At 39.6% G+C, this 19,483-nt stretch overlaps 1 protein-coding gene across 1 annotated transcript; it reads left to right on the top strand.

Annotated features, from left to right (window-relative positions):
* Positions 1-357: 357 nt before the first annotated feature.
* On the top strand, positions 358-4,028 carry LOC111247678 (uncharacterized). Its single transcript, XM_022798919.2, has 4 exons — positions 358-491; positions 1,134-1,345; positions 2,525-2,631; positions 3,069-4,028. Exons 1-4 carry the CDS (start codon positions 417-419, stop codon positions 3,305-3,307), a joined length of 633 nt encoding a protein of 210 aa, XP_022654654.1. The 5' UTR covers positions 358-416; the 3' UTR covers positions 3,308-4,028.
* The last annotated feature ends 15,455 nt before the right edge of the window (positions 4,029-19,483 follow it).

The raw sequence follows: 19,483 nt of genomic DNA, 5'->3' as shown, positions 1-19,483 counted from the left end.
TTTAGGGAAGTGTATATGTTGTTTTGTAGTGCAAAAACAAATCTGCATTATTTAAGTTAATGATAAATTCAAATAACTAGAATTTGGCCTTTTTTTAAGATTATCCGTCCTATAGCTGCTAACTTCAAAGATGTAGTTAGCTAAGACTAAAGTTGTAGCGCTATCCATGCTCTTATATTCTGATTTCTAAAATCGTCTAGCCTAGACTCATTCTCAACGCAACGCTTTAGTCGTTCAAATTGCCTATCAAAAACAATTAGATAAATTTGTGTAGCTTCCAAATACGAGTTTATATGATACGATGTGGGCAGAATTAGCTGCGGGACTCTGGTGGTGGATGCTTAATTTGCGTCATTCGCCGCCAAGAGTCAGCCGGTCATCAGCATAATCCTGTAAAATCCCCTTGACAAAACAAAATGTTATTAGTTTTAATACTCCTCATTGCGCCAGCTTTATCTAGGGCTGAAACTACCAAAGGAGAATGTAGCGAGGTATGTCATAATTCCGTGTTTTATTACGAACTTTCAATGTTACGGTGTTGCATTTTTTTTAAGAAAAAATTTAACACAGCTAGTCAAATAATTGAATTACGTGAACTTGATTTACAGGCTTTATAAGTCATTTTTTCTAAGCAATTTAAGGAATAATTCTTTTAGTTATCTCATAAGTTTTTTTCTGGAGGGCTCATGACGGAAGACTAAAACGAATTAAGGAGCTTCTTAAAGATTAAAAAAAAAACATTGAAAATAGGTACACTTGCTTAAATCATTTAGTGTCAATGTTGGCGTCTCTAAATTGTTTTAATGTTCGAAAAAAAAATTATTCATTTTATGTATATATAGTCTCATTTTACTAGCGTTCATTGGAAGGAATACACCAAATGTTGTCTCATGCATGGCGAAGCGTGTTTTGATACAAACTTGTCATCCGTGTCGTCTTTTAAAAGTTTCATTTAGCAAGACCGGTCCCATAATACTCCGCTCCTATAGATTACATAAACAAACGAGCCCAAGCCTTTAGTAATGAAAATATTTATATTTCATAAGGTTTGTGGCCAAAATTCATGTTCGGTTCGCATGCGCCCAGAATGAACAAATCGATAACACTGTATTCATGTTTAATTTGGTCGCTAGAACGCGATTTTTCCCGCCTGTGGCCAAGAGCTTCGGCCGTCTTTACAGGATCTGGCTGGGAATGCGACACTGCTTTCTACAGAATTAAGTCGAATGACCATCGTAAGCTTTCTTAATCTGCTTACCGATACGAAGCTCAGGCAGATCTTCCTGGAAGCATTACAAAACTCCATTGAATTAACCGCAAGTTTTTCGCTAAACTCTCTTGAAGGGTATGTAGCAGTTGGTATTAGGTTCACCTAAATTAAATTTTGAGCTTGTCACGGGTGTATGTACGCGATTGCCGTTTCGGATTGGAAAATTCAGATAAAAACAGGATATATTTAAAGGTGTAAACTGAACATATGCGGAAATGTTTCCTCCCAGCAAACGTTGCAAAATTATTGGAAAGCCTCTAAATGTTTTTTCATTCGACTTTATTGACGATAATGACCCAATTATTCCGATTTGAAAAAAAACATCGATTAAGTGAACAGTTCATTTTACAGGCCATCTTACATATAATGCACACAGAAACTGTTAGGCCTGTTCATATTTCCTTTTACAAGGATTTAGTAGAGCTATTCCACAGTTACGAATCACCACCTATATGTTTCGAACCTTTTTTCGTCACTGATGAAGGACAGGCCAAAAAAAGCCAAGCATTCGAGTATAAAGTTATTTAATTTGTACAACAGAACATTTCAACGTTTAGACATTTCACAAATGAGCCTTTCAAAGTTCAAATGTCCAACTGGTTCAGTCAAATAGTTGAATACTTTGATTTTTTCATTTTCTCACTTCTAGATCAATACTTTTCCTCTTTCTAAACTTACACTTTCCCTTTTAACCCCACATTTTCCATAATCCCACAGTGTTTGTTTTTTACTGATTTGATTTGCAAGAGAGGTGTGAAAGGTAGGAACGTACTACCCGGAATGAGTGATCCGAATGAATATTAAAGAATCGTAAAAACGATTAGTGAAATAATACGTTTCTCACAGATAGCGCATGGCGACACCGTTATAAATTCGAGGCCATAAGAATTAATTGTAATCAAAGTACTTTAGCTAATATCCAGGCATTCATAGGGACAGCACTGCTCTTATGCTCGAAGTACAAGAAGGTATTTATGAGGTTGCAAACTGTATGTAGATCCTACACTCAGTGCGGCTACAACCCAATCGGTGAACTTCATTGCTTTCAACTGGAGCGTAAATCGAGATTTACTGATTAAGGCAAAAGCATTGAATCACTTCCTTAAATTGGACTAGAACTAGGATCGTACGAACTTTAAGAGTGAGAAAATCCTTTTAGCAAAGCTGAAGAAGTTTGATTTGCGGTTGGCCTTTAGGTTTTCGATGCAACAATCCTCACTAATCCTAGTAACATGAAAATTTTTCTGTACTTAGGAACCGTGCAAAGCTTCGACGAACAGTTCTTATTGGTCTGCTGGATCTCTCGGATCAGTTCATCAATATCGCGAAACACTTCATGAATGACGATACAATTGCTATCCGTACGTAAGCCTTTCTCTCGTCAAAGCTAATTTGATCCGCAACATAAATATCCTACTTAGGCACGGGAATAAGAACAGTGGGAAAAGTCACTTTTATAATTTTTTAGAGAACTTTTTCTGAAAAACTGCTCCTCATAATTTAGTTAAAGCAAACTTTGAATGAGCGATGATGGCCTGCACGTTTTGTTGCCAATACACAAGCAAAGGCATAAGAATGATGACGTTGTATATAACTTGATAAATTTAATTTACTTTTGGGGGCACTGGTTAATCTCACGTATAGAATTCACCTGTACCTAGGTAACCGAAACGTCAAACCTTTTGCGGGCTTGACTCAATCGATGTTACGAAAAAATTGATTTATAGTATACAAATCGAACTAATTGGCTGAAAATTATTCTATTTCAAAATTGTATGGTAAATATTTCTATATCTAGGAATGTCATCGGTTCTTTGCCGTCTCCAAGACATGTCCCACTCAGCTGAGGAAGTCTTACGCAAGCTAGACAAAACTTCCCTACGCACTTTTGTAGCCTTTACAACAATTGACGCCAGTATTGCGCTGATGGTGCGCTGTTTCGACCCGAAAAAATTCCGCGACGGATGCACTCTATTACTGGATACAAAAAAGTTTGTGATTAAAAACGTTCGAGGAACGGTGGCCAATTTCTCGTGATCGACTTCATTTATATCGTTGTATACAAAAATACCTGCATTTGAAGATTACTGATCCTAGCCGCACGTTACGACACATTTAACTTGAAGAAGACTGAAATTGACTTTTTTTGGAAATTAAAAAACTTGAAGCAAGAAACCTCTGAGGACTTATATTCTGGCCTAGCCTATAGTAGCACTGTGAAGTTGCGTTCGCCGCCGAAGTTCTACCCAGAACACAGCATGTACACAAGTGAAAATCTATTAAAAAAAAAAAAGAAATATACATATATATATATATATATATATTTTTTTTTTATAATAACTATTGATTTCTGTCCTTAAAGCATATAACTGAGCGTACATAAAACGTACCCAATTTTCTACCTCTTTCGTTTGTTACATTGTAGAGTCGTTATCGTCATGGTGGAGAAATAGTGATGCGAGGCAGTGTGTTTATTCCTATCTTATTATAGTTATCTATGTGGGGCATAGTAGCGCTTAGTCTAGAGACTTCATATAAGTTGATACAAATGCGATGACTATCTTTTTAATCTCACAGACAATTTGCATGTGAATAAGGTAACCTTATTTTCGTTACATTTCGAAGCCGCCGCCTCCTTATAAGTCGCTACCACGTGAAACATTTGTAGTGAATTCGTAAGCGGAAACCCACATCAACAGAAACATATTTTGATCTCGAAACAAAAATCTTGATAAAGCATAGCATAAAAGTAACACGAATGGTCTACTATACATATACATGCCTTTTTTTTTTTAGCTATCCAGTGAAGATATTTTTATCGATACGAATCACCAATATTCTCTCAATACATGTACATTTTTAGTTTTTAATTCTTTTGATGCCCATTTACATGAGAAAACCAAACTACTATATTGCGTTGCGATTAGTGTTTCAGCATCTAGGGAGTGAAGAAAATAATACGAAATATATTCGAGCTCAACTTAACAAGTTACTGCAGCGACAACAACTTGTCGTTTCTGATTTGCCACTCCTTTCCCTTTTAAAACGATCGCCGTCTGTTCCACATTCCGTCGGGCAATTGGCGTCGTCATCAGAGATTTGAAATAGTCGTTTGTTTTCGTTATACAATACACATCAATATGTAGGATGGAGGAAGACAGGGAGGCAAAAACGACAATATCCTATTATTCTCATTTGCCCTTTCTCTCGTGGCATCCTCCTTCACTACAAATCGTACTTCATATAATCGCACCTATTAGGGCGCTATTAGGGCAATCGTTTAGTGGAAGTTGCTGAGTAAAGCTCTGATCTTCGGGTTCTGCATGAACATAAATATGGCACTTTAACGATTCTCGTTTATTTCGCCTGATTACTCAATATGCTTTCATTAGATCGTTTTGTCTGTGATACGATTAGCCCCTATGTGTATGCGGACAAGGATGTAAATTGTACGGTAACATACTTGTGTAAAAGTGCGAGGTTGTTACCAAAAACGCTTTTTTCGAGGTATAATGAGCACCATGATATGGTAACAGTTGCGCTGATTTGTCGGTTTATGCGAGCTGTCAACAAAATAGGATAGCGAAACTAAATAACGATCGATAAATCAATTGCTAAATGCTTTTGCGGACAGAGAGAATTAAGCTTTATTTATTTATCAATGACTGCGTTACCGTAAGTATGAGGAGAAACGCTTGATCAACTGATTGATTAAAAGCATGCTTCTACTAAGGAAAAAATCCTATATAGGTGTCTTTATCGTCTTCTCTATTTCGTTGGTTTCCCTGAGTAGTTCCTGCTGGTTGCTTTTCTATTCTCACATGTTCCAACAGCCCAGAATCTGAACAATTTGGTTCGATCACACACGTCGACAATTGACTGCGTATATGAAAAATGCCGCATACTGATCGAATCAGAGCAATAATAATACCTTATTATATATATATATATATATATATACATATAGCTTTAAATAATTTATCACAGATAGATCTAGCTGTTAATCCAATGATCACGTACCAGTTTCGTTCGTCAAATGGCCGTCATAGATAGTCGGCTTTTCGACTCAATATAATATAATTCGTTTTCATATAGCGTACACTTTGTCCTATATGTTTGTCCGCATTTTTTTCTATTAAGAGAAGATCACCGCGTCGTTTACTGATCCTTTGACTCGGCTGTATCAGCCTGCCTTTGACAACTCATTTCGATTTGTTCACATTTTGCTCTAAATTGTCGTGTAGATGCTCATAGGGAGTGAAATGGAGGGCTGTAACGGTAGCAACACCTGTAGCAGCTGCTATCCTTTTTCGTGTTGTGTGCAGGTCATGCGTCATCTTGCCAGTGGATCTATTCTTGTCATGCCACGTGCGCGCTACATACCTTGAATTAATCAAAGCATCAAGGAAGACTGACTGGTCTTCCAAAAGCAGCAACGCAAAAGCTTTCATCTTAAAGAATCGTTTTTTCCTCGAAAAGAAGAACTGCTCCTACCGTCGCGACTCTGTGCCCGCTTGTTGAAGGTTCCGGTGCTACTCCTGCTGATGAGGATGATAATGGTGGTAGTGGAAGGGAAAGGGAACCAACTGATATAAAGGGAAGGGGTAGCTTTAAGCCCCTAAGCCCTAAGCCGACCGACTCAATCATTATCATACAGTAGTTATTATTATTAGGACGATGAAAAAGGAAAGGAGCAACGACGGAACAGGTTAGCTAAAAGGTAGCTCAGACTTAGAAAAATTGCCGCCGAAATCATAGAGCGACAGTGATGGTAGCAGAAGAGGTTCGTGACAGGCGCGACTAACGACGGTTGCGATGATAACCGAGTGCGTCGAGTTGATGAGGACCAGCAAACGTCTTCTATACGTTGGTGTTGTCTACTTGTTGTAGCTATACGCTACTAGCTGGTTTTCCTGACGGAGCTACGACTCTTATATTAGTATAGGCGTAGTCGAATCAGCACTATCCGACGGCAATGAAAGAACGAACGATGAAGGGCAGGCAATAGCCGGGGGCCGAGGGGGCAAAATGGGGTAAGGGTAAAATGAGCACGACGACGACGATGATGATGACGATGAGGCGATGTGCGGAAGAGGATGAGGCGAAGGAAAGGGGCAAACAAGGGAAATAATAATTTTATGTCGGCGTTGTCATGGAAACCGGAGCACAATGGAGCCGGACGAGACACGACCCGAGTAGTTCCGACAACTGGTCATTAAACTAACTTTAGCACAGACTGTAAAAGGAATGCAACCAGTGATGTCCGATTTCTAAATATACAATATAGTCGACGTTCATACTATACCTACTAGCCTGGGTGATATGAGTTATATGTTGGAAAATGGACGTCGCTGTTTTGTTTTAGACTGCTTATAACATAGACTATGCAAAGGTGTGAAACAGCTCGAATAGTTATTGAATGAGGATAGTCCTTTTCCACAATTACGTTAATCCTACCCTTCTCGATAATTATGTTAAAAATACCTGCTTTTTTATTTGGATTCATATCTACCATATATTCTTTCTGACATAGGAACTGGGAAAAAAATTTGACTACTCTTCACAAGGTAGTTTGACATAGCTCGCTCTATGTGAACCTAATCTGTTATAACGGTACTGAATTTTTTCCACGATCGTTTGATAATCTCTTGGATTATTCGCTGTCAAAAATCCGTTCCAGTCCACTCCAGTAATAGAAATCGAGACATAAGACGATTAACCGATTGTTCTCAGATATTAATTGTTGTTAGAAATGTTCATCTCATCGTTCCGCCAAAAAAGTTCTGCCGAACAGATGAACTTGTTAAATATGTTCGTAAAATCAACGACAAAAGTTTTTTTCATCTAACAGTTTTTCATGTAGTCTAACGATAAATTGTGTCTAAGAATTGTCGGCACTACGTAGTGACAGACTCCACGCCTTTTCATCCTCTCTCTCGTTATCTGTGGGGCGCGATGTCTCCTGCTCTCACTGCGGGGGTGCTGACAGACAGACGAGACGGCAGAGGGGGCGGAGGCATAGTTGCTGCTTAAATGAACACACATTGAGAAAAGAGCAGACGGCGGGCGCTGAGTGGCTTCTGCTGTCTGTATCACCGCTCCCGTCCCCTCGTTTTCGGTCCCCTGTAAAGGGAGAGCCCCGAAGTCAAAGTAGAAGGGGGCTGTATTCCCGTCGCTCGCCCCATCTTTCCTAGCCTATCCGTGGGCTGTTCGTTCGCCTTGCCATTGGCCCTTGCACATTTCTCACAAGCTCACCACCTCGCCTTTCCTCTCCTCTCTACACCAGATAGGGAAAGAATATGGCACCTGTGATAGAGGCCTGAGCATGGCCTGAAAGAAAGCGCTCACCGCTTCGGCTCGTGACCAGGAGAACGCGTCTCAATGCTCGAATCTCCCTTCCTATGCCATCTGATCTTTGTAACAACTCCTTATGGACCTCCGGTTTCCCTCTCGCGCCATTCCAGCATACACTGACCGACTGACTCGACCAAAGGCACAAAGCAAAGCGGCACTCCAGGGCTAACAGCCATCAACTACCCCCTTTCAATCCCAGTAATTCGGTTGCTATTATTATTCTTATTCTAGCAGCTGTTTGGTGCTCGCCCAAATGGTGGCGGTACCAACAACTCCAGCAACATTCACTAGAGATACTGTTGCCACTATTCGGAGCAGTATAAATGTGTCCGCACGGGACTAAATGTTGCTGACAGAGCGTGTTTGCTGTGTCGGTCCATCGATGAAGAGGAAGTGCAGAGGGTGCAAATGTCTGCTTTACTCATCCGAACGTCTGAAAAATCTGAGCAGCGAAGCGGACAAACGGCCGAATGCGCGCTCTGACGGATCACCAGATCATCCCTTTCTTTCTACTATTGTTTTTTGCCTCTTGCTCTAAATGAAGGGTCACATGTGATGGTCCTAAACATTTGTATCGTAGACATGATCATTTCACGCTATTTCTGCCGAACCTTTCTTTATCCCTGTCCTCGTGAAGAACCAGACAAGCGACACCGGAAACGAATAAATAATGAAACTATGAAAATTCGTTGAAGCGTAAAGTTTGTCGGTAGTATGAATGTGTTAGTAAACGAACGAATTACTTGGACTGGCCGCTAACAGCACTGAGTGAGTTTGGAACAGTTTTCTTTCTTAATTTCTGAGGTTTCTTTTTCATTATATATTTTATTACCAAACACATATAATTTCGCGCATCCCAAAATTATCCCATAGATCGGGCAAACTCCGGCTAGAAAAATTGCCAATTTTTATTACTAAAAGTACAACCATTTCAGGTCTCTGAATAATGGCTACATGTTAGTGATGCGCATTAATTAATCATTCTACCTACTACGAAAGCTGCGAAAACTGATGATAATAATAATAACGGATCTATCTTTGATGTGAAACTATGATTACATGAGTTATCTTTATCATGTGACAAGCGACGGAACAGAATCTTCCTTAATATGTGCAATCCTTCTTCTCTAGTTCTTTTCCTTTTGTCCCAAGTAAATGACAGACCCAACACTGACACGACCGAAACGTTCTGTGGAAACATAATTTAATGGAAATTAAATGTGGAAACGAATTCTGGGGGAAAAGCGTGTCCCAAAGCATTTGCCGTTTTACCCATATTGGAACAACTTAACAGCTGCGTAACAATATATTTCAGCTACCCCCTACTGATAGTTAATCTACGGCAATTCTACTATTTGTTTTCTTGATTCCTATATATTTGCTATATGCATAGTGCCATTCGTATTAATTCTGTTGGTACTGATTTTAAAACATCTATCGACGTTCAAGAGCCTGATTCATACCGTAGTTCGGAAGATCCGCTTGGGAGCTCGAGGTCTCAAGTAAAGCTGATTCTCTTTCTTAGCTTTAAAATTGTTAGAAAATAATCTCAAATAAAATTGGTATAACTGTGGACGCGATATAGATTTTTCGTGGCCGTAAGACGCTCACGCTATCTCTCAACGTTTCGAGTTTTACGTCCGGTATTGCCGTAGGGCGTCTGGCTTCCAGTACGAAGCGAAATCTGTCTGTCTATGCCCGGACACAGCCATGCTATCATCTAACAGGTCTTATTACAGTACAATTTATTTTTTCAACTAAGCTATGTAAATAAAAAGTAACGATTTAAAAAATTGAAATGCTGCGCAGTCAGCTTGTATGAGAGAATAGTCTCAGTGTTACAGTCGCTTAACTGCGATAAATCGAGATGACGTTAAATTACAAGACGCCACTACAAGTTGGCCGATTTGTTTGGGAGGCCCAATGAGCTTTGTCTGTCCGACTGATTCATTCAAAATCATGAACAAGGAGAAGGTCTAATGATCAGCAGGATGATGAGGCGAACCGTTCCGGAAGAGTGGGAGCACCTACGAGCTTCGGACGCAACGAGGGCAATCAGCGCTCTCAGTCTTCTCTGTCTTACAAACAACACCAATTCTTCCTTTGCATGTGGGTCAGCGTTCCTAGCGGTAAGAGAGAAGTATAACATACGGGTATGGCACGATAAAGGATATCATGTCACACTAAAAGTCCGCTAAAACAGCGTTCTACAGACTTAGAGTAGTGCCCTGTCCCGCTCGAGATAGTAGGCTGACTTTTTAATCTTCACTCCAGCTTCATGGTATATTTATTAAACAGACCCACTTCACCTGCTAACATGTACTTTTTATAAACTTTTCTACACTATTTCAATAATGCTAACCTAGGTGAGAACTGGGTTTTATCTTAAGCACGCCCTTGCATCTCGTTCTCGATTTTTTCTTCTATATATGAAGAACTATACCTATCAAAGGGACTCAACCTCAAAAACTTTTATGGTTCTAGTGCCAAACAAAATTTATTTAGGGCACACTAATTTTCGGCCATTCACATTCCAAGCTATCTACTGCAAAGAAGAATTACATATAATAATCGTTTGTTATTAGCTCTAGCTGTGCTGATACCCTTACGCTGGCATAGCTCGAACAGTGCTCAGACCCGTTTACTTCTGCTAGCGTGAAACATCCGCTACTATAAACGCCTTTTGAGCTGAAATCACCCCAAAAAAATGCGAACTCTTTGCTGCGTATTATGCCTGTACTGGTAGCTGGTTTGTAATGGCTAAGCAGAGCAGCCACCTAGACGCGGCGTAACGCGTACGCATAAAGCTACGATAGGGGTAGGACCATTTGAAGTAGGCAGGCAAGTTAGCGAGTTCACCTTGTTTTACACGCTTTCGCTGAAGGTCTCTCCTTAAAACGTCTACTATGAAAACAATGCGGGCTAAACTAACAAAGTTTGCCTTTGAAAATTGGACAAATTCTACAACAATAACACGAAGTCCCTGCAGATGGAGTCAGCCTTTAGTATTACGGCGTGCTTTTCCGACAAATTGCCCTCCTATATAACAGACAGTGTTACGGCGTGTACCAATAACATATCAGGTCCTATATCGCTATTGCTATATGAAGGCGAGGTGTAAAGCGAATAAATGGGATTTGTGCCGGCACTAGTGCGTCGTCACTGCAATCGGTGACAGCGAGAAGGAAGCGAAGGCGACCCCCCAAGAGTTCAGTCGAATGGTAGTCGAAAATAGACGAGGTAGTTGGCAATGCTGCAAGACTACACTCTGTGGTAGAGTGTTTGACAGACAGTATAAAGGAACTGGGACTGCCCCCGAAGCCGTCATTTCTTGATTACTCGAAGCCTGGACAATGAATCAGGGCCTCGGAGACAACAGCAGGTTTCTACGGCTGATCATGTAAGTGTCTGTTCAAAATTGCCTATGGATTTTTATCAGACCTATATCTATAACTGATTTGAACCAGCTGTGGGCAGCAGGGCGATGTGGGACGAATTAGAAGCTCGTCTATTTGAGCGGTTTTTACGGCAAGAAGCACTTCACACAGAAGAGTATTATTACATACGAGTCCGAAATTCAGAATCCGTTTGATTAGGAAAACAGTCTCTGCTGCAGCGTGCCGAGTCGCCGTTTTGGTTAAACGCTTTCCTGTATGACGTTCAAAAAGCGTGTCTTCATGACGATTTCGTAGCGTTGCCGCTTGACCTTATGACTCTTGTGAAGCTCTTCCGCGAATATCGCAAGATATACCACGAGATATAGCAGAGGTCGAACCGTCGCTAGAATCATCCAACGTAGTAGGTTAGGTTTCTGTATCTGCTAAAAATTTCAGCGCCAGCAGCTGCCAATTCCAACGCATTCGCTTGGTACGAGACGAAAAACACGAACTGGATGCAAAGTTCCTAATCGTGCCTTCAATGAAGCTAAGGTGGCCGAAGTCATGAAAATGCGACGGGCAGATCCTCGTTTAAACGATGTCATCTTTAGACTTGACATCAATGCAAATGTTTCTGGATACGAATTTGTCATCGGGCTCTTGTGCCGAAACAAAGGAGACATCGCGCCGCTGCGCACTGCGCGAGTCCAGATTGACACCGCGCCCATGCTTCGCCATCTTGAAAAGACGAGTGGACGTGCAGGCTTTTGAAGAGCTGCACTGCAAGAACTAAAGCGCTTACCCTCAGGTTAGGAAGGTAGTGGCTCTATTCTAAGATTGCCAAAGCTTATTTAAAGGAACCTGGAGCTAGATCGATGCGAAGTTCAATGGGGTTGTTCTCAGCAGAGGAAAGAGATAAGCCAAGAGGTGCAACAGTGTTCTGTAAAATCGGACAATTTAGCTACAGTAAACCTAGCCTGGTCTTAAACGAATGTCATCACAGGCTGAAAGATTTGGCATTACGAAAGAGAAACTGACCCAGAGGCGGACTGTTTTAGATCGTATGTTGAGACAAATAAGGCGGCCGAACGTTACGGCGCATATCAAGAATATATTTAGGCCCGACATATTTTTGTCGCTAAAAACGAGGTTCCTGTGCTAGTATGTCGTCACGAAAATCTCTTTATAGTGACACCTTAGATGACTTTGTTTTGCATGCAGTACAGCTTCCCCTGTCTAATGTACACGTGAGATTTTTTGACGAACCTCATCACAGTGTACCAGCATAATTGACATTACAAAATGCTGCATTTTAATTACGCTAAGTATAACTGTCACCCGATTACAGAATATCATGTTTGTCATTTGGATCGTCGTCTAGAGCTGGCTAAGATTGAAAGCATTGACTTACTGTATTCTGCTGAAGGAAGATCACTCACGTCCTCACTTAATCTGTGAAAAGGGGGATATTAACTAACAGCATCAGTGGCAGATGCTGATGATAATATAAAGGTTGAGTAAAGCCTCAATTGAAAATTAGCGCTTTCGCCATTTAGATCGTAGAGTGCGCTGGCTGTTGAGCGGTTAATGGGCTTTAATGAAACTCAGTTAATCGCGCACATGGAAGCACTTGTTTATTGCAGGGTGTGGCCCTTCTCTCATACCATGCCCTTCGCACACATCGTCCATTTGATCTACCTGTGAAATAGATCTATTGTAACACGCGTTCTAAAGAAGCGCGCTTGGAAACAACATCTGAGTGTATATAAGTGTAGTGAACGCAAAGAATTCGATTTAGGAAAAAAAACTCTCCTCGGCCGTTGAAGTCAGCTTAGGATAAATTGATTAGCGATTGAAGCAATGATTCAATGGATGAGCGGAAATGAGAAACGAGCATCAGTCACTGGATTTGGATTTCTACTACATGTTATACAATGGCGTGCCGTACCACAATGTCTGCGGGATACTTCCTGTGCGTGCTATATATGCCGTGCGTATATCGAACTTAGTTCGACTGAGAGGCAACGAGCTTTTATTCGAAGTGACAGATTAACATGAATATTCTTCGATTACTCTTTGGTCTGGTGCCAGACACGCGTGTCATAATCGTCATCTTGTGTAACTGTAAAAACTAGACCTGCAGGCAAACTGTGCTGGTATCTTAGAACATGGTCACAGTATTCCAATTAGATGAATAAACGGGTTTTTCAAAGAAAAAATGGCATTAGGTTTTTCTCGTTTTATGGAATAAGGTTGTGAATGAGACCCTGTACATCGATATACATCAGTTCAGCTTTCGCTGCAATCAGAGTTTCCTATCGATCATGTGCATAACAGATTAACTACAAAACTAAGAAAGTGAAACTCTTATTGTATGATCCCATCGAAGTATCGAAAAGCTTTACAAACGTAATTAAACTAGTACACGGCCAACTTGTTGTTGAAATCGACTTCAAACTAACTTTTCGAAATAAGTCAAGTAGTATTAAGTATTATTGGAAGGTTTACATTGATTGAAGGTAGATTTTCTTGCGATCTTTGATGTTTCGTTCTTAAAGCAAAACGCAAATATACACGCGTGACTCGAGCTATTGGCACAAACAGCTCATGTAGTGCCCCTTTGTTAACGAAATATTAACGTGCACCCGAAGTATATTGATCGAGAGGTTAAGTCAGTTGGTTCATATTATTCGTTATATTTCGTTAATTGAAACTTATGTGCCTATAGCTATAGCCATGCTTAGAATCCGTCGGCAAACTTCTTCTTCTTCAGTGATAAACTCACAGCTATAGGCAAAAAGCGATAAAAAATAGGTTTTTTTTTTTTTATGAATTGGGTGCATTTGATGGTGGCTTTTGCATGACCTTATCGTGTCATTTTTTTCGAGTAGTACTGACCATTCCGGTCTGGTAATGGAACTAGCTGAGCTTGATTTACCTGTGATTCAGGTGAGCGACAAACGGCGTCCAGCAACTGAATTTTATCGAAAAAGGTTTTTGATAAAATAGAACGAGAACGAGAAAATAGAAAAAAACTGATACTAACCCTTCCCACATGCAGCCAGACGTATTCGTATGTGATTTCTGGTAACAAATGTTCACTAATGAGTATACCTATAAACATGACCCCTTGCACACATATAAGTAAATATAGTTGTATCCGAAATTTTGTTTAGCGCACTGCAATGCCATTTTTTAATATCATATTGTATAAGCATTAGCCGACCAATGGTACTCTGTTGGTCTGATTGACAGTATTTACATTCGAATCTATCCGTAATTACGTAGATTTCTAAACAACTACATCTGGCACTGAACGTCCTTTCCTGAAGAGATAACCTGCCTAAAATATGTTGGTGAACTATTGATTCATGACGAATGCTTCTGTTTTCGCCAGAAGCGCAGAACGAGTGTAATGGTCACGAGTGACAAGCAGAAGAAACGCCTGTCAGCGATTTAAATCGCGCTGCCTCGATCTGTAAAATCATTAGACCATGAACCATAGTTGATATCTATAGTCAGATGTTCGGCTGGAAGTTGGCTGCGATCATTCTATTAGCTACTAGAAAAGCCGTTAGGCAGTTCTGTCTCCAACGAAATGGCGACTGCGACGATGACGGCTTGAACGATATTGAAACTGCCGGCGACAGCAGCTTCTGTCTTCTTTTATTTTCTCTATGAACGACGACGAGTTGGCGTGAAGGCGCATTGTTAAATTATTTCGGCAAGATCAAGTACTAGCGCATTAGCGAAGTTCGCTTGCTAATGGCTTAATAGATCTGGTGTCATAACGTGCTATCCTACGCGAGGAGTTTGCACGAAAAGAGTTTATGAGAACGCCCGAATCGGTTTAGCTTCACATCTTAGATCCTAATTATCGACCATATGAGGTATATTAAAAGTACCACTATGTTCGTATTTAAATCGTGAGGAAAAAGCGTTCGGAGTACATATTTCAAGTAGGTTTTGTGGAAATCAGTTAGGGGACTATATCAAATAAAATAGAAATGTATATCTCGCTTCATTTGGGATCTCTGAAAGCTACAGAAAAGGCTCCAGTCTTTCAATGGGTGCTACCCGAGCAAAATACAAAAACAAACTCTAGCTGGTGGAAATCATTCGTGAATACTTTTTTACTGTTCCTGGATGAAAGTCAAGATGGAGGCAATGTTGGAGCTTGGCTGCCAGATGGCGTAACAGTAGGTCCTAAGAACAATGGCGCCAACATAGAAAGAGTGGCATCTCTGTTAACCTACGAGTCGAACCCAAAAAGTGGGTTTAACTGATTGTTCGAATCTTAAAAGTGAAATGAGTTGTTTCTAATCGAATTAAGTTACTTAGATTTAGTAAAGTACCCAAGCAATACTGAGTGATATGCCAACAACGCTGCTACCAAAGATTAACCAACAGTAATGGATGATACTTTTTCTGTCATTAAATTCTATTTCATAGCATCAAACAATTTTATATTTGCCGACGGTCTGATTTCTTTCTTGTTTTTTATTTTAAAATTTACTTCATTCTAACGTTCAGACCACACTGCCTCAGAAATACAAAAATTACTACCTCTGTCCAGGTATCAGATTATAAGGCAATCGGCGTCTATATCTGTGAGCGCTGTCTGTCAGAAGGGTATTTTTACAACTAGTAAAAGGAACACAACTCAACGAAATCGAATGAGACAAATGAACTAGAAGTACTTGTTTCGAAAGTTGCATTCGGTGGAACTGATTGCATCTTTGTGCCAGGATTCGCAGGCGGGATCGTCTCTCAACAGGTGACCTGATTGACCCTCCTTAATTCTACATGGTGTGCAGTTAAAAGCTACTAGCACTTCGGTAATCATGAAACCCTAGATACTACATGGATCAGTTGTACATCTCGCTATGGCGTCAACGCTCGATGATACGTCGCTTCGGATTTGGCTCCTTCTTTCCCTCAGATCGTATCGACTTCACTCAGCCCAACCTCAAGCTGCCTCTCAAAAGCTTCAATGCGCTTTGAAGATTAGCGCCTTCTTAGCTACACAATGTCACTGATCACAGCGTGTACAAAACAAGTATGTTATAGTTCTAACTTTTTTTTTAACTTACAATCAAGGCTCTTCATCTCACACATCAATCACTTGGAAGGTTATAACATCTTAAAATTGTACTTATCGTTTTGAGCGACAGATACTAATATTTCCATTACTTGGCTTCGTTAATCTGAACTCTGTGCCTATAAAGTCTAAACAACGCATGCGTAACAAGAGTATCCATCGATGCCCTTCCTGGTAGCAATAGCTTACGAAAAAAGTTCAGTATCCATCTGCTAAAGAAAGTAGGACTCCTATTCGGCTTATACGCTTATTTGTATTTCGTTTTTTCTAACTACATTTACAAGGCAATAGATACATTTTAGCTTAGACATATTTTTAACTATTCTCAGACCGCCATAGATGTATGTGACCCTCCTCTACACCTATACTAACTTATAAGGCGTTAGAGAATTGGATTGCCTCAAGTGGGCGGACTCTGGAATGCTTCTGCTCGACATCCCTGTGAGGAACGTCATGCACCTGTTGGAAAGAAAACTAGGCAAGGATTAACAGTATTAAAAAGAATCGAAAAAAAAAAAACTAAAAAATATCACATTTAGCGCATCGAGGTTTTGCTTCTGCTAAATTGATTCATCTGTTATCTTAGCGTAATCTCTTTTGCATTTTATAAAGCACAAGTGATACGTGAACGAGCACGAAGCAAAGCTCTGGTGCTTAGATGGATAGCGATGTCTCTACAAGATAGGCTGTATTTTTTAAAAAAATCTCCGGTGCAACTACTACTTAATTATTAGCTGTTCAGTTTCACACAAAAGTTAGTTTGGAGATGTATTTCATTGGCGAAGCAGTCAACAGCTTTCCTTTCAGTTTATTTATTTCCTAAGCTCGCCTATGACGACTTTATTCTTCAAGTGATTCCTTCCCTATAGTTGACATCAAAATGCGCCTGCCGATCTTGATTATCAGTATTTTTCTTGATTACTAGAGAGAAGTCAAGGTAGACAGAGTTGGGCTGACTTACGGTATTCTTATAATGCCCAAGTACATGGACAATATAATGATTTCAACTAAAATGTGTCGAGGCTTCACTACTCCGAGAAAGGTCCACTTCTTCCATATATGTTATAAACTCTAATAACAGGGTTTTTTTTTTAACAAAGACCGTTAAGTTTCAAATATGGAAAATATACAATGAGATTCTATCTTTGTGGAAATTAAAAATTAACTATTTTTACCGTGACTTGTTGTTACAAGCTAGGATTATAAAAAAAAAAAAGAAAAATATACTTTTTTTTTTTTAAATTATATAATCAATAATTCAAATAGGTGCACTGCGTAGCTTAGAAATATTATATTAGATCTACCGATGATTGTTACGCACTGACTGAGAATATCTTAAGTGAATGTAATAACGACATATTTACCAAGCCATATAAAAAAAAATAGGAGAAAATAGTTCTACCAAATGATCAATAGAGTTTTGAGAATTACTTGAACGAGTACTAAATATACATATATATTTAAGTATAAAGCTACCCATAGGCTTCGCTCCGCACACTTGATCTGTGTAAATGTAAAAAGCTGAATATACTTTAAATAAAGGTGACGTCCAATAACAGCTAGCTATTTACTTTATTAGATCTCTAATTCTTTCTACACATAGTTTAAACAAAGTTTTTCCTCGAAACAGACATTGAGCACGCTCGGTCACGCAGTATATTTTTTACAGAAATATACCCTTGTGCATTTAATAATACATCCGCGCAGGCGATACTGGTGTCCGGTTCGGTGTTCCTAAGCGGTGGTGCGAGGTTGTTTTTAAATGAGGAGAATAGGAAACAAATTGCTAATCTTGGTTTACGACTAACCAAATTAATATTACGTGTTATAGGCCTCTTTGGTTTCTAGGGCTAAAGGTATTTGCCCTTCTGGTCATCTTCCGCGCAAAGCCTTGTAAGGGCAAATCCTACTAGAAAATCAGCCTAATACATACACATTGACGAGTCGTTTTGGTCATACAAACGCTAGTTTCTAGATGAGGATAATCCGTAATCGAATTGTTAGAATAGTCTTTTTAATTTGGATGAATCTTTGTTTAAACGTTCTTCGTATACATGTAACTTCATCCCACGTTTCGTATAGATGTCTGTCTAAGTTTAAACATTTACTTTTTATTTCCGGGAAAAAACTTGACTTAATCAAAATCTTGAGATGGGACGCAAAGCTAGACAAATATCTTTCCTTTTACGAAGATATTAAAAAAAAAATATATATATATAGGGAGAGAGAGAGAAAGTGAGAGGGTTAGAATAATGTACGTTTGATATTAACCTTTAGCTATCATTTAATTCGTGTATCACGGTTTGATCCATTAACGGTCTTTACCGTAAATCCCTATGTGAAAGCTCTAGCGAACATTCATAGTAGTTGCAACCATGATTAGGTTACACCGAATGACTGATTTCGAGTCGGTCTGACTCGCTCTGAGCTTCCATTGCAGTACCAGCCGTTTGGAAATGTTAGGTTATAGATTCATTCATGCAAAGGTTCCAGGGTTACTGGCACACAAACATATGTGCTCACCTAAGCCTGAACAACGCGGATTATAAACGATAAGACCTTTTACACTCCTCCCTGTTCTCTTTTAGAACACTGTTGTCCGTCTCTTGATGCTTTCTATTTTTACAAAAGACTTTGCTTAACTGGTCTGCGCGAACTTTGTTTCTGCTTGGTGTGTACCGCGTTTATACGGACGCCGGAGATAATTGGTCTCAATCAAACGATGTAAACAGACAGCAATAGCGATCGCATTGGACAATGAATGGTACCTTTCCATTTTCCTCCCATTTCCTTTTGTTGACGCTCAAGCCGTCTTATTAATCTTAAATTAGATACGCGTGGTTGTAGTAGAAGAAAAAAACAACGAGCTATACTATTTGAATGAATGCGACCAAAATTAAATTTCAATCGTAGTTGTCATAAAGGTGTCATTTGTCGGGTGGGGTCGAATGAAGCACTCTTAATCTATTCCCTGCTGTAAATTTATGTCAAATAGGCAAGAGATAGGCTGGCAAAAATCGTGCTGCTACAAACATTTGCTCTCACGCTATAGTTTAGTATCTTTCAAATAAAATGGGTTAATAATGCGCAAGCCAATTAATATATACGCTTTTATTATATTATGCCACATTATACCGTAATAATGAAAAATAGCTTTGTAAACTGTTCTGAATTGTATACTAATCATTAATAGCGACGACCCTCGCCCATTTTTCAGAGACGCTTTAAAATCCTTTTTTTTTACAAGATGATATATTTGTTCACAGTAAAACGGTCAAAGCCGTTCTTGGTCTTCTTGGAGATACAAACTTGTTTCCATTAAAAAAAAATGTCTACAGGGATAGGAAAGGTACAATGTCAAAATTATAAGCAAAACATCCC

This window comes from Varroa destructor, unplaced genomic scaffold (assembly GCF_002443255.2).
Source record: "Varroa destructor unplaced genomic scaffold, Vdes_3.0 BEIS01000003.1, whole genome shotgun sequence".
Taxonomy (NCBI): Eukaryota; Metazoa; Arthropoda; class Arachnida; order Mesostigmata; family Varroidae; genus Varroa; species Varroa destructor.
This window is presented reverse-complemented; position numbering and strand designations above follow the sequence as displayed.